The 13,204-nt window shown below is 36.0% G+C and overlaps 3 protein-coding genes and 1 long non-coding RNA gene across 8 annotated transcripts in view; 3 read left to right on the forward strand and 1 right to left on the reverse strand.

The window, feature by feature from the left end:
- The window catches only part of LOC139982270 (autophagy-related protein 101-like), a 112,004-nt gene extending 109,762 nt beyond the window's left edge, over window positions 1–2,242 (forward strand). For all 5 annotated transcript variants that reach the window (XM_071994951.1, XM_071994949.1, XM_071994952.1 and 2 more), the window contains 2 exons: window positions 363–482; window positions 1,323–2,242. In XM_071994951.1, the coding sequence (XP_071851052.1) occupies window positions 363–482; window positions 1,323–1,406 (204 nt within the window). In that variant the 3' untranslated portion in view covers window positions 1,407–2,242. The remainder of the gene's footprint in view (window positions 1–362; window positions 483–1,322) is intronic.
- The window catches only part of LOC139982254 (uncharacterized), a 281,036-nt gene that overhangs the window by 224,592 nt on the left and 43,240 nt on the right, over window positions 1–13,204 (forward strand). The gene's annotated exons all lie outside the window — the stretch shown is intronic.
- Window positions 2,105–4,533, reverse strand: LOC139982286 (uncharacterized). Its single transcript, XR_011798103.1, has 2 exons — window positions 3,631–4,533; window positions 2,105–2,898 (listed from the first exon to the last, which is right to left on the reverse strand). It is a non-coding gene; the product is annotated as an uncharacterized lncRNA (long non-coding RNA).
- LOC139982267 (protein XRP2-like) lies at window positions 4,670–12,875 on the forward strand. Its single transcript, XM_071994946.1, has 7 exons — window positions 4,670–4,865; window positions 6,335–6,452; window positions 7,905–7,996; window positions 8,822–8,994; window positions 9,589–9,692; window positions 11,319–11,447; window positions 12,726–12,875. Exons 1-7 carry the CDS (start codon window positions 4,786–4,788, stop codon window positions 12,858–12,860), a joined length of 831 nt encoding a protein of 276 aa, XP_071851047.1. The 5' UTR covers window positions 4,670–4,785; the 3' UTR covers window positions 12,861–12,875.

A 13,204-nucleotide genomic window follows, 5' to 3' on the forward strand; every position in this document is an offset into this window, starting at 1 on the left:
TAACTCAATGCACTTCCTCATGTGCTAATCAATATTGCTTAATATTTTTTTTTTAATTGTGTATTAACTTTAGATTTACTTAATGTGTGTAATTATTCCTTGTATATTATTCAATACAATTTTTTCATAAAATTAAATAAAATAACTTCATCAGTTACTCAATTCTGTTCTTCATGTGCTAATCAATATTGCTTAATGTGTTTTTTTTTAATTTAATTGTGTATTAACTTTATATTTACTTTATATAGTGTGTGCTATTATCCCTTGAACATTATTCACTACACATCTATTTTGTATCTCATACGCTGTATAATTCCCACATAACCTGAACGTAATCTTCCTTTATAATATGTCTTTGATAGATAATATGCATCGTAGAAGCGATGAACAGAAATGATTACATTCCAAAGGCTCCTAATCAAGCTCTGTTGGATACAGTCTTCGACACCACCTGTCCAGATGTGCAGCCATTCTTATTCAAGGTAATCATTTGTGGTTTCTTTATGATAGAGTCATTATGATACTAGAAACCAAGTAAGTTAATCCTGCTTGTTCTCATTATGCTTTTTGTATTTGCTTATTTATATCCTTCTTGACTACTCAGCATATATCATAATTAAAAGACTTAAATCTGAATCAGGTAAACACACTCATGTTCTACTGACCACAATGTTTCTTTTAGGGGTTACTCAGTCTGTGACACATCACACAACGGTCAGTGTCTCTTTGAATCTAATCTTTCATTGATGTACTCTCCATGATATTCAGAAAGTCCTGTTGAAGTACAAGCTACACAAAGTCAAGTTTTTGCTATTCAAGACTACTTGGCCAGTCAAATCATTAAAGTCAAAGTACTGCTATAGACTAAAGTGATTTTAACCCTAAGCCATCCTCAACTTGACTGTTTAAAAGGAGTCATGTCCCACAGACTCAGGGGTAAGAAATACCTTCATGAAGCAACTGACTGAACAAGAAGCTGTTTTGTGTGTTTATTGGGTTTAACTCTCTTCGCTGTTGCTGTGGTTATTTAAAACCAGAAGAAGCCTAGATGTTTTAAATTAAAAAGCATCAACTTAAACAGAGAAGAATTCTTTGTGACTTATGTTTAAGAGATATAGAAGCACACAGTTCTTGAGAAACATTTGTCACTCTGAAATGTTTAAATGTGTATGCATTACCTGTATCTCTGTTCTTGCCTATATTAATAAAGTACTAAATGGATTGGATATTCCACTAGCCTAACCCTTTTCCACTTCCTACAATCAATGAAACTATCACCCTGCATCAGGAGTCCCAATCATTTTTCATTTAATATCTACCAGATTTCTTGTCAAAACTCTGGGCCGACCAATGCATCTGTTGGAGCTGCTGTTCGGAAGCTACTGCGAGATACACTGGCACTGTGAAGCAAGTGACTGGTATTTAAAGGCTCATTTCATGACCAAATGCTTACCAAGGCCTAGCCAGTGATCAAAAGCATGGGAACGATGCTTTGTTATAAACAAGTGATTGGTTTTTAAATGCTTAATGTATGTCATGATGCTTCCCAAGGCATAGCCAGTGATAAGAAGCATGGGATTGATAATGATCTGTTACAAACAAGAGACTGGTATGGTGAAGAAGGCTAGTGTTATGATCCTGGTATTGCAAACAAGTGTTAGGCTAGTCAAAGCTGACTTTGGTAGAGAAAGTGCAATATTGATGTTTCTTAAACAAGTGAATGGTGATGAAGACAGCTTGCTCTTTCTGATAAGGAACATTTTCGTGGTACCATCAAGAAGTGAATGGAGAGACACTGTTGTTTGAATGCTTCCAGTAACAGCCTAGTAATCAAAGAGATCTCTAAACTGCTATCCCCTGGGTTTTTCTATTGTCTTAACAACTCTTCGATCATACAAAAAAAACAAGAAAGTTTTTGTAAGGGTGAAGATGTGTAGACTTGTGTTTCAGCCTCATCAGAGAAGAGTTGCATGAAAGAGGTGAATATGTTTAGTTCTTTCAAGAAATTACTGAATATGGAAGACTAGCTGCATAGTTTGACATGAAAGCTTGTCCCAGCTTTAAGTTCTGTGTTGGTAAGATCAATTGGTGAGTGACATTAAACTGTTTTTTATCTCTCATAGCTAGAATCTTACCCATCAGAACCAGAAAACATTTCGTTTTCCAAACTTGTTGTTGTTTTAATTTCTTTGGAAGTCTCATACTTGTAATGATGATTGGAATAAAGAAAGCAAACAGACAATGGCATTATGTTGTTTTTAGAAAGTCTATGTTAAGAAAAGAGGAAAAAGGAACATTAAGAAGAACTTTACTATTGTATAGTGACTATGTTTTACTTATCAACTTTAGCAAGAACCAGGTCATCCCATGTGTGTCCTTAAAATCAGTGACATAGTCAATATACAAGAAGAAGTACATCGGTATTGTGAGCTTCATGTATTTGTCATAACATGTGACAACAGTAAACAGTATACACTGGATACATTATTTATAGAACATAACTCAGTTATTATATTACCATTTTAGCTCTTTGAAGATGATTAAAATCGTTTCTCATCATTTTAAACTCAATAACTGCTATGAAGGAAAAACTTAGATCATCTATTAGTCATTCATTTGAAACATGTTTCTTTATCATTATTTATTGTAATTTAATTATAAAAGGAGAAAAGGTTGATTGGTATTCTAACCTTTATGCATACAAAGATTAGCCCCCTTTAATTTCTAAATTAAGGATTCACTATTTTATTAAAAACAAGAGACACTTAAAAACTAGTGTAGCTTTCTGAGATACGATTCCCTTTTAGGGAAAATTTCTCCAGCTTTGGAAAACCAACCTATGAATATGCTGCTAAAACGTTCGTTGTTGTCCACTGCAAATTTGATCAGTGATGGATTCTGATGGCAAGAGTTATGGAAATATATGTCGTTTTAAGTTATACTCAAATTGAGACAGTGACGTCCAATGCAGCCAATTCTAACTCATTCTTATCTCGGTCTCCATTTCGCATATAATCAGTGTAAAGAAATAAATGAAAAACAATGGTAAAACTTCTTAAATTCATGCACCCCCCATAGTAAACTGGGCCCAAACAATACAAACTAATGACACACCTGTTCAGACGGTCCCTGAATGAGGAATTCCTTAGAAGACAATAATAATTATGGGACTCCCCTAGTTAATACGGACTGCGCATGTGTATAGCAGCCGTACGTACATCCATGTTCATCCACAACCTTTTGTATTGACTTTATTAGTGATTGTAATCATTCGTAATTTTGCATCCTGGTAAAACACACATGTCATAAATTAACTTCGAAGCCCTCTAGCACTGGATTATCATAAGAATAACTAATGAAAAGGCTGCATTAATCATGAAATATAACAAACAACACAACCTTTTAGTGGCTACATGACATGTGTAGGCGGTCGTCGCCTCCTGGACCATACTAACATACACACTGATAACATTAGGTGTGCTAGTAATAGCGACGAATTACTTCTATTCTGATATTTACTACAGTTGAGAGATATTGACTCGAGTTACCATTAGTTAGGATAGTAACATGTTTTACATTTAATGATTAGTTTATTGTTTGTTAAATGACCATAAATATTCATCAACCTACCTATAACCCAGCGTTAATCCAGCGTCACTGAGATCTTGAAGACTTTGAAGTGGGAACCCCTCACAGAAAGAAGGAAAAGGGCCAGACTTATGCCTTTTACCAACTTGTAAATGGCCTAATTGCAGTCCCAAACGAGACTAATCCCTTCTTGAAACCATGGAGGCGTGGCAGCTATACACAAATTCCACATAATCATCGTGCTTTTCAGTATAGTTTCTATCCTAGGACTATAACAGACTGGATTACACAATCCTCGGCCGTTAAGGAGAGCCCTAGTCTTGAGGTGTTTAACAAGATTGTTATTATTAGCACTGCTGCGCTGCGAACCACCGTCCTCGTTGTGATACCCGAGAGGGGTTTTTAACGAGTATCCAACAGAAGCAGAAGTAATGTTGGACAGAGCGATAATGTCTAGATTTGTTTTTAGGTGTACAGCAACAAATTAATTATTGTCGCGCGCCGTCTGTATTACTTGATAGGAACAACACTGGAACAACGCCATACGAGGCAGGACCTAATTACTGTATACAATATAAAGTATGGTTACATCGACATAGGCCCAGAGAAGTACTCCAAATTGTTTTGGACAAGAAAAGCATCAGAGGATACTTGCTGAAAATTAGTTCAACACATCCAGCACACTTAAAAGTCAGAATGCAATATATTTTCAACAGAACTTGGAGTTTATGGAATACATATAGCAGAAGAAGTATTGGTAGACAAGACACTGGTTTCAAGAAATGGATTGATACCAGCAGGATTTTGAAGAGCTTGCAATATGTATATGCCGCACACGTACAACTACCCCTCAAAGCAAAATAATATGGCATTCAGGTAAATCCAACTTAACTCTTGTCCTCACCTTTTTATCACTGGAGTTGCCTTACTTATGGGTCAGATACATGCGGTTATTCAAGCTGTTTCCAATATTCTTTTCTCATATTAAGTGCAACAGCAGGTACCAAATTATAGCAGTAAAGTCAAAAGAGCTACGCGCAGGGGAATTCCCATTTAATTCCTATCGCTTACGTCATCCACAAATTTCCGTAGTCATTGGTGCACAGAGACGCTCTGATACCGCCTAATGCTGGTGTTACTGTTAGGTCTGTGTTCTGTGACTATTTATTACTGCAAAACAGTAAGGAAAGATCAGTAATGGGCTGTTTATTCTCAAAGGGTAGCGACCAGGGTGAAGGGAAGGAAGCAGAAGAAGAAGCCCCCAAGACATATAGCTGGTAATTTCAATCTGTTTACTGATTTAGCTTGCTCCACATCTCTGTTCAATCAGCAATAATGTGTACGTACTGTGACTGCTGTTAGTGTTAGGCCTACTTTATTTCTAGTGTTGGGCGGGTTGTAAAAGATGTAGGCGTAACGTTACGAGCACCATGTATATGTTAGGATACATTAGACGTGGTTTCTACAGTAGTCCAGTTATGCGAACTTATAATCGCAACTTCTCAGTAATTCGCGAAGTTATACATGCTGAAAAATCAGTCCAACTTCATAAGAAGAGTAATAGTCTACAGGAATACATGCATGAGTTGTTACACAGCCTAGCCAAATTAGACATTGGTTTACACTACAGAACATCATTTCAGAACAACTTGGCATGTAGGGACTTGTTAAAGGGCAGCTTTAAAAACTAAAGCCTAGGCTAAAGGTTGACAAGTTATATTTGAACAAAACTGCAGCAGTGTGTCTGGTAACATTCAAGCCACATATATCCATTTGGAATTGTTCGCATTACATCTGTGAGGAAATCTAACATAGAGAACAAGTTCTTTACCTACTGACATTTTTCATGTTATTTTACAAATTTATTTGCAAAGCCTAAGTAGAGGAATCCTAACGTAAGATGCATCGAAATATGTGAGCAATATTTGTTTGTTTGTTATATAACATGTGAATGGTATAAATACCAAAATGTGGTTGAAGTAGCCTAGGTATTTTGGCAGTACTTAAAGGCATCGAAGACTCCCCCCAAACCGTGTGCGGCCATCTGAAAAAGTTAACTTTCTGTTGCTTTCAAGTGACGTTTTGTTCGTTTCGCTACAAAATGCACACAGTAATGAAACATGATACCTTAATAATTATCTTTAGCTGGACCTGAGATGTCCAACACTGTATACTGTGCTGTGGGTATTGACCTCAGCTGTATGTACTGACTGTACACAAGTTCCTAATTACCGACGGTAGCAAGCTGTGTGTATTTTATACTGCTTTCTATACTATTTATATTGCCACATTATTACAACGCATTTTCCATTTTGCATTTTGCATTTTTTAAATTTAAAATTTTTCACATTTATACAGTATATACTGCATATATTTTGAATTTGAAGAATTCGTTTGTATGTTTTTAGATTTCCCATTTGCAGTTTTTATACAATTTATTGTCAGATTGTGTAAAACAAATTTTCTACCCTTTTTTTACCTTACATTATTGATTTATATATTTTTATATCATGTTTGTATGTATTTTACTGTAAAGCACCTTAAGTAGAGCAATTTCTGATTGGATAAGGCGTCATAGAAATTTTGTAAAATAAATAAATAAATATTATGAAAGGATGAATGTTATGAAAAGTCACGTTACTTGCAACGCTCGTCTATTGCCCGTGGTGCAGTTTTATGTAATCTCGGTTTTAACTTTGCTCTCCCTTTTTCCTTCCTTTTTTTTTGGCGGGAAAATTTTCTCCAGGGATAAGAAGGACCGTCCTGATCCTAAAGACTTTACCATCGAAGGCCTTAAGGGAGAGACTGCTGGGAGAGTGCCTGGAACTGTAAATGGCCAACAATTCATCATTAATAACTGTCAGGTTGGTAGCAGTACGTACAGTACATGTGCAAGCCTCCCACCCCTCCCCCAGCCCCCACACCCCTCGCCAACCTTTACAAAAATCTATAACAGTTTCAGAATTTCCTGGATAGACAAAGGTCTCTCATGTTGCAGGGGAGGTTAAATGCTTGCTTTGTCAAATATCACAATAAGTAAACTGATATTATTGCTAAATAGTCCAAATAGCACCATTTTGAAGTTCCTTTAGCAATTCTCTTTTATTCACAAAAACTAGGCACCCTCCCCTCAGGATGGTGTTTAATACAAAGGTCCAATTCTTCAGTGAGTACACCACCTCGTATTACATCCTGCATACAGACCCTTTTTTCATTTTATTTTTCTATATATTTTTCTATATATTTATTTTTAACTCCATTTATTTATTTCTTTCATTTTAAACGAACAATCAATACTCTAGACTGTTACGTACAGTGCTATACTGTGCAATACTCTAGACTGTATGGTACAGTGTTGTATTGTACTGCACAATACTCTAGATACACTGTATGGTATAATGCTATACTGTACAATACTCTACACTGTATGGTTACAGTGCTATACTGTACAATACTCTACACTGTATGGTATAATGCTATACTGTACAATACTCTACACTGTGTGATACAGTGCTATACTGTACAATACTCTACACTGTATGGTACAGTGCTATACTGTACAATACTCTACACTGTATGGTTACAGTGCTATACTGTACAATACTCTACACTGTATGGTTACAGTGCTATACTGTACAATACTCTACACTGTATGGTACAGTGCTATACTGTACAATACTCTACACTGTATGGTACAGTGCTATACTGTACAATACTCTACACTGTATGGTACAGTGCTATACTGTACAATACTCTACACTGTATGGTATAATGCTATACTGTACAATACTCTTCACTGTATGGTTACAGTGCTATACTGTACAATACTCTACACTGTATGGTACAGTGCTATACTGTACAATACTCTACACTGTATGGTTACAGTGCTATACTGTACAATACTCTACACTGTATGGTTACAGTGCTATACTGTACAATACTCTACACTGTATGGTACAGTGCTATACTGTACAATACTCTACACTGTATGGTACAGTGCTATACTGTACAATACTCTATACTGTATGGTTACAGTGTTGTATTGTACTGTCCAATACTGTACTCTACATATTATGTGCATGATAGCAAAATGCTGCAATCTTGGGCCAAGATGAAAATGTGTACAGTTATTAGTTAACCTATCATGACTTCACAAACAATGACAGGTAAAGGTAAAAAAAAAGACAAAACAGAAAATACAAAAACAGCAAACCTGGCCCATTTTAAGACCTCTCTTCGAGATTCATCTCCCTTCTTCCATCATCACATGATCTGACATTCCATTGACATTATTATGTGATTGATTGCTTCTCCAGGATTCCTGTATCTACATCTTTGATCATTCTGCCTCGGTCACTGTCGATAATTGTACCGGTTGTAAGATCTTCATCGGACCAAGTAAAGGAAGGTAAATATTTGATGAAGCTGCAAGTTTACTGTTCAGTATTTTTTGTGGTATCCCTTTATAGAGTTTGCAATGTCAAACGGTTAAGGCAGTGGACTCAAAGAATTGCAGGTTTCAAGTCCTGGTCAGGTCATTGCGTTGTGTCCTTGGGCAAGGCACTTTATCTCCATTGCCTCTCTTCACTCAGGTGTTTAAATGGGGACTTGCGAGGTAACTTGTAAATGCGGGTGTGTGCGCCAGTTTAAAGCTGCCGTCTATGGGAACTCCCCCAGGGGACAGGTAGATGTGGTGCACTGCAGTGCCCCAGAGGGGATTGTTTGTGCACACTTTGGTGTGTAGGTGCAGCAACATTTTTAATCCCTGTCGATTTTGTACATATTTTTGTACTTATACAGTAGATATATTAATATACACTTCTGTAATATTAGAAAAGAGCAGAGAAACAAGATATGACTCGTAATTGACAAATAAGGAGTATTGTTTTTGAATAAATTCTAAAACAAATACTCCTTATTTGTCAATTATGAGTCATATCTTATTTATCTGCTTTTTTCTAATAATATTTTCTTTGGAGTATACATGGATTTTCTTTACAATATATATACATTTATGTAAAAATGCATTTTGCTTAAAGTCAGTAATATTTGTTTTCTTAGTTTTATATATACATTTATAAGCACAATTCATGATTTCCTAACAAACTGTTCAGCTTCTTGGTCTCAATTAGATTTGATCCTTCAAATAGTGATGCATATTATGATGACATAGGCAATTTTATTTCTCATTTCATTTCATAAATATTATTATGTTTTTTTTTTTATTCTGCAGTGTGTTTCTAAGGAACTGCAGTCAATGTAAGATGGTCCTAGCCTGTCAACAGTTTAGGAGTAGAGATTGTAAGAGCGTGGATATCCTACTACACTGCGACACTCAACCAATCATAGAATCATCCACTAAGATACGTTTTGGCTGTTTTCAATATTCTTATCCGGAACTGAGAGGTCAGTTTAAGCCATTCAGTTGGTTTAGTGAAATTTTTAAATCCGAGGTGTTTCCCATTCAATGAGAGATTTAAAAAAAAAAAATTATCGTCATCAGGTTTTCTGAGACAAACAAATTTCTGTACGGACATCCAAACTTAGCTCATGGAGGTCGTACGATGGATGAAGAATTATTTTCATCAAATTCAGATTGCATTGTGTCTAAATATCCCCAAATGAGGAATAAGATAAATAGGAGATTGTGTTCTATTCCTTGTTCGGAAGTTTAACGCTTGAGCTTTATACCTACATACTTCTGTTTGGTCGGAGGCTGATCACCTTGGAGACCTGCTGCCAATATCAGTTACCAGGACAACAGTCCGATACATGTAATGTAACATCCTTAAGAGCAACATTTAGGTGGAACATGAATCACACTTCTCAGCAATTAATGAAAAACTTAACACTACTTCTTGTGATCTAACGTACATTTAATTAGGAATATGAACAGAATATGGTGGCAGTAGACCAGAATGCAGCAAGGAACTTAGAGCTTACCTGCCCGCCGTCTAATGATTTCATAATAACTGATGCCTGAAATTCTCTCAATTGCAGATCAGTTTTCTAAAAGCGGTTTGTCCGGGTACAACAACAACTGGAGTAATATCCACGATTTCACCCCGGTACCCGGAGAAGAAAATTGGGCCCTGTTGCCTTTGGTAAACATTACAATTTATTACTAAAGCCATGAATTATTTATGTTTTTAATTTGATATTTTTCTAGAGCTGTTTAGTCACAATTTAACAAAACAGTTTTTCTTTTCTTCTTTACTGAAGTGTCTGTACTGAATTATCTTGTCATGGGAGTATTTTCAAACAGAGGACAAATTTTGTATTTGATCAAAAACTGGACAATTTTCAAAAAGGGAACACTAGTCTATAACTCAAAGATTTGATACAATTTTGTAATTAATTGACTAGATTTGTTTTGAAGTCTGGGAAATAATTTGACCAGAGAAGTTTGTTAACGTTATTATTCATCACATGATAGTCTGGAACGAAACAATAATTGCAACTTTGATTGTGAACTTTTGACGGCAAGAAAACTGGTCAATTATGATCTCATTTATAGGTGAGCCTATTACCAATGAACCTTTGCACTGTCTGATCTATTGGTGTTCAGTGAGAGCTAATAGGTAACCTTTCATGACTGTACTCCCTCCCTTGCATATCAGTGTTGACATTAACCTGGACCGACTATGTCAATGAGGAGACGTGCACAGAAACATACCAACACCTGAGGGTCATGTGACATGCTACTGTACCTTTTAGCACTGTACTCTTACACTACTCCTTTAATGTCTTACAACTAATGTCAAGATCTCATACCTACTGTACCACAAACCTAGTAAATTTCCACATTTGTTTATTATCCAAAAGTAAGTAATTATTCTCAAATTTTACCATAAATACCCGTTATAGTAATGTTATGTCTTCTATGGAATGCTCATCCCTTCGAACTGGCAAAGGGATAAATAAAATGTCAGTAGCACCTGGTAGCATGTCACATGACCATTTATGGAAGGTACATTTTCCTACTGTGGAGTGAGAGTTCCACGCAGTTTTAAAGTCAATGATCTTGCACAGATAAAAGAATAGTCCAGGTCGAAATTTCGTTTTGATATGTTAAAGAGGAACATAATCTAAGCATTTTGGTGAAAATTTGCATTCAATTCCTATGTACCGTTTTTGAGATATTGACAGTTGAAGTTGTCACCTATCGCACCAAGTGTGAACTTGGAGCAAACAGGTGTGACATCATTGTTGCACACTGATAAATAATGTTTAGTTTTCCTATAAAATTTACATCTAATTTTATACTCCACAATTGGCTGCATCCATCATGCGAATGTTCCTAAGGGTATTGGTATTTAATAAACTTTACATTCCCTTTAGACAAACTAGTAACCCTATCCAATCAAAGGTCAAATCAATAGTCTGAAAAATAAAGAAAAAACAAAACATTATTTGTCAGTGTGCAACTATGACATCACACCTGTTTGCTTCAAGTTCACTTTTGGTAGAATATCAGATACCTTCAACTGTTAATATCTCAAAACTGGTACATAGGAATTGAATGCAAATTTCACCAGAATGCTTAGATTATGTTCCTCTGTAACATATCAAAGAGAAATTTTGACCTGGACTATTCTTTTAATAACATTTGCTGACGTTTCCCTCTCCGTCAAACCATCTAACTCTCTATCTCTCTAAAATGTAGAGCTATAAGATAGTTGGAATTTTGTTTAAATGTTCTCCTTTTTTTTTGTTTTTCCCGTTTCAAGGAAACAAAAGTTGAAGATGTTCTCCCGGTGCCCGAAACAGAGCAGTTCTCTCAGATGACGGTGAGCACCGATGTGAACGACAGCTTCGTTCCTCTGTCACATGGTAAAAGACGGAAACCTGCAGACGAGGTATGAGTTTAAGGACAGACTATTCTCTCTCCCTTCTCAATGTTTTACTATAATTCTAGGATTCTAATATTATCCAAAAACAATGATAGTTATTCATCATTTCTACTGATGGTGGTGATGGTGGTGATGGTGGTGATTGTGTGGTGATGGTGGTGTCGAATCGCGCAATCTCGTGGCTAATGCGAACCTTCGGCCTGCATAATAAATAGTAGTAGTTACAACTGTTTAAGGGCTAAATTGGATATTCATATGGTCTTATCCAATAGAGGTGTAGAGCAAACATAAGCATTGGCGGCATTGCGATGTTAGTATTGATGCTAAGTTATTAACAAGTTAATGAAAGAAACAAAAGCAAATAGAAATTATTGAGGAAGGTTTTATTCCTTATCTTACTGTACATGTATGTATTTGAACATGAAAACATTGTCAGTAGAGAATATAATTCATTTATTATAGCATCCAATATGTAATTTCTTGAAAATTGTGATACACGAGGGTAAACAATTTTTTTTCTGGGTACCGGGATACCCAACGGGTAACAGCTCTCGGGTACCCAGTTCCTGATTTTTGGACTGGTGTAAACACTAGAGTGTACAGGGTTTGTTGTCATAGTTGAGTTAAACATTGCTAGTTGATGAAAAGTAACAGTAAATTGATGTGAAGTCATCTGCATATATTATAAACCTCTAGAGAAACCAAGGGGTGGGGGGGGGGATATAAAGTGCGGGCCATGGACCAAACGGATCCACAAGGTACTTGAAACTGGGAAAACATATGCTCAAGTTACTTGGTTTGAAGTTCTGTGGTTTTGAGACACTGACCATTACAGATATAATCTGGAAGCCACTTTCAAGCCAACACCGATTGATGAGTTTTCTTTCTGAGGCCATGGCTGATCAAGATATTAATTTTGATATTTGTGGAAATTAATTGTGATGTGATATATGAAATGCTACAGTAGCAGAGAACGTGACACCTTCAGTTCAGTATATGACGGTGCATGGTCACTCTGTATTTGTGAACAGAGCCCTCTAGTATGCGTCCTTGACTTCTAACCCATTTTTTTTTTCTGAAGTCATTTAATATCCACCCCATATGAAAATAAATTTAACGGTACAATTACTTAAATCAATGCATGATTTAGAATATGCCTCGGTACACATTGAAACGTTTATCTAACAATATAACAATGGCAAATTGAACAAGAAAAAAAAAAAAGGAACAAAGGTTTTTGTCATTGTTTATTCTGTTCGGTATTTTTTTCTTTGTCAATACCAGTCTTGCCTCATCCTGTTCTTTCACATCGACAATGGAGACGAGACAATGAAAAAGTTCATCCTCAACCTGAAAAACGAGGTAAGGCTCTCACTCCCAGTGATTCTGGTGAAGTGGTCAGGTTTATATTCAACTTAACATCCATTGTCACTGTAATTCAAATTATTAGTTAAGATTGTGTGCTGTGAGCAGTGCTATTGTAGAGCATTCAAAGTTTTTAGGGAATTTTGGTCAGAACAATATCATTGTTGTTGACCAATGCGCAATTCTTGATAAGAGAAGCAACTTCGTTGACGTTATGCATCGGTTGTGATTATTGCAGTAATTTGACGAGGAATTTGAGATACAAATGATTTTAACTTCGTGTCATAATAGCTTGGTTTACCCAAACTGATTTTCTCATTTCAAACTCATGTCAAACCCTACATGGAATCCAATAAGTCATCTCAAAATCAACCCACAATAATTAACCCACTTTAAGC

This window comes from Apostichopus japonicus, chromosome 16, assembly GCF_037975245.1.
Source record: "Apostichopus japonicus isolate 1M-3 chromosome 16, ASM3797524v1, whole genome shotgun sequence".
Classification (NCBI taxonomy): Eukaryota; Metazoa; Echinodermata; class Holothuroidea; order Aspidochirotida; family Stichopodidae; genus Apostichopus; species Apostichopus japonicus.

Bases quoted from the DNA above. Each gene is read 5' to 3' on its own strand.
- LOC139982267 (XM_071994946.1), top strand. From the start codon at position 4,786: ATGGGCTGTTTATTCTCAAAGGGTAGCGACCAGGGTGAAGGGAAGGAA. The intron at 6,453-7,904 runs GTTGGTAGCAGT...TTGCTTCTCCAG, and splicing joins TCATCATTAATAACTGTCAG to GATTCCTGTATCTACATCTT. The intron at 7,997-8,821 runs GTAAATATTTGA...TTTATTCTGCAG, and splicing joins ATCGGACCAAGTAAAGGAAG to TGTGTTTCTAAGGAACTGCA.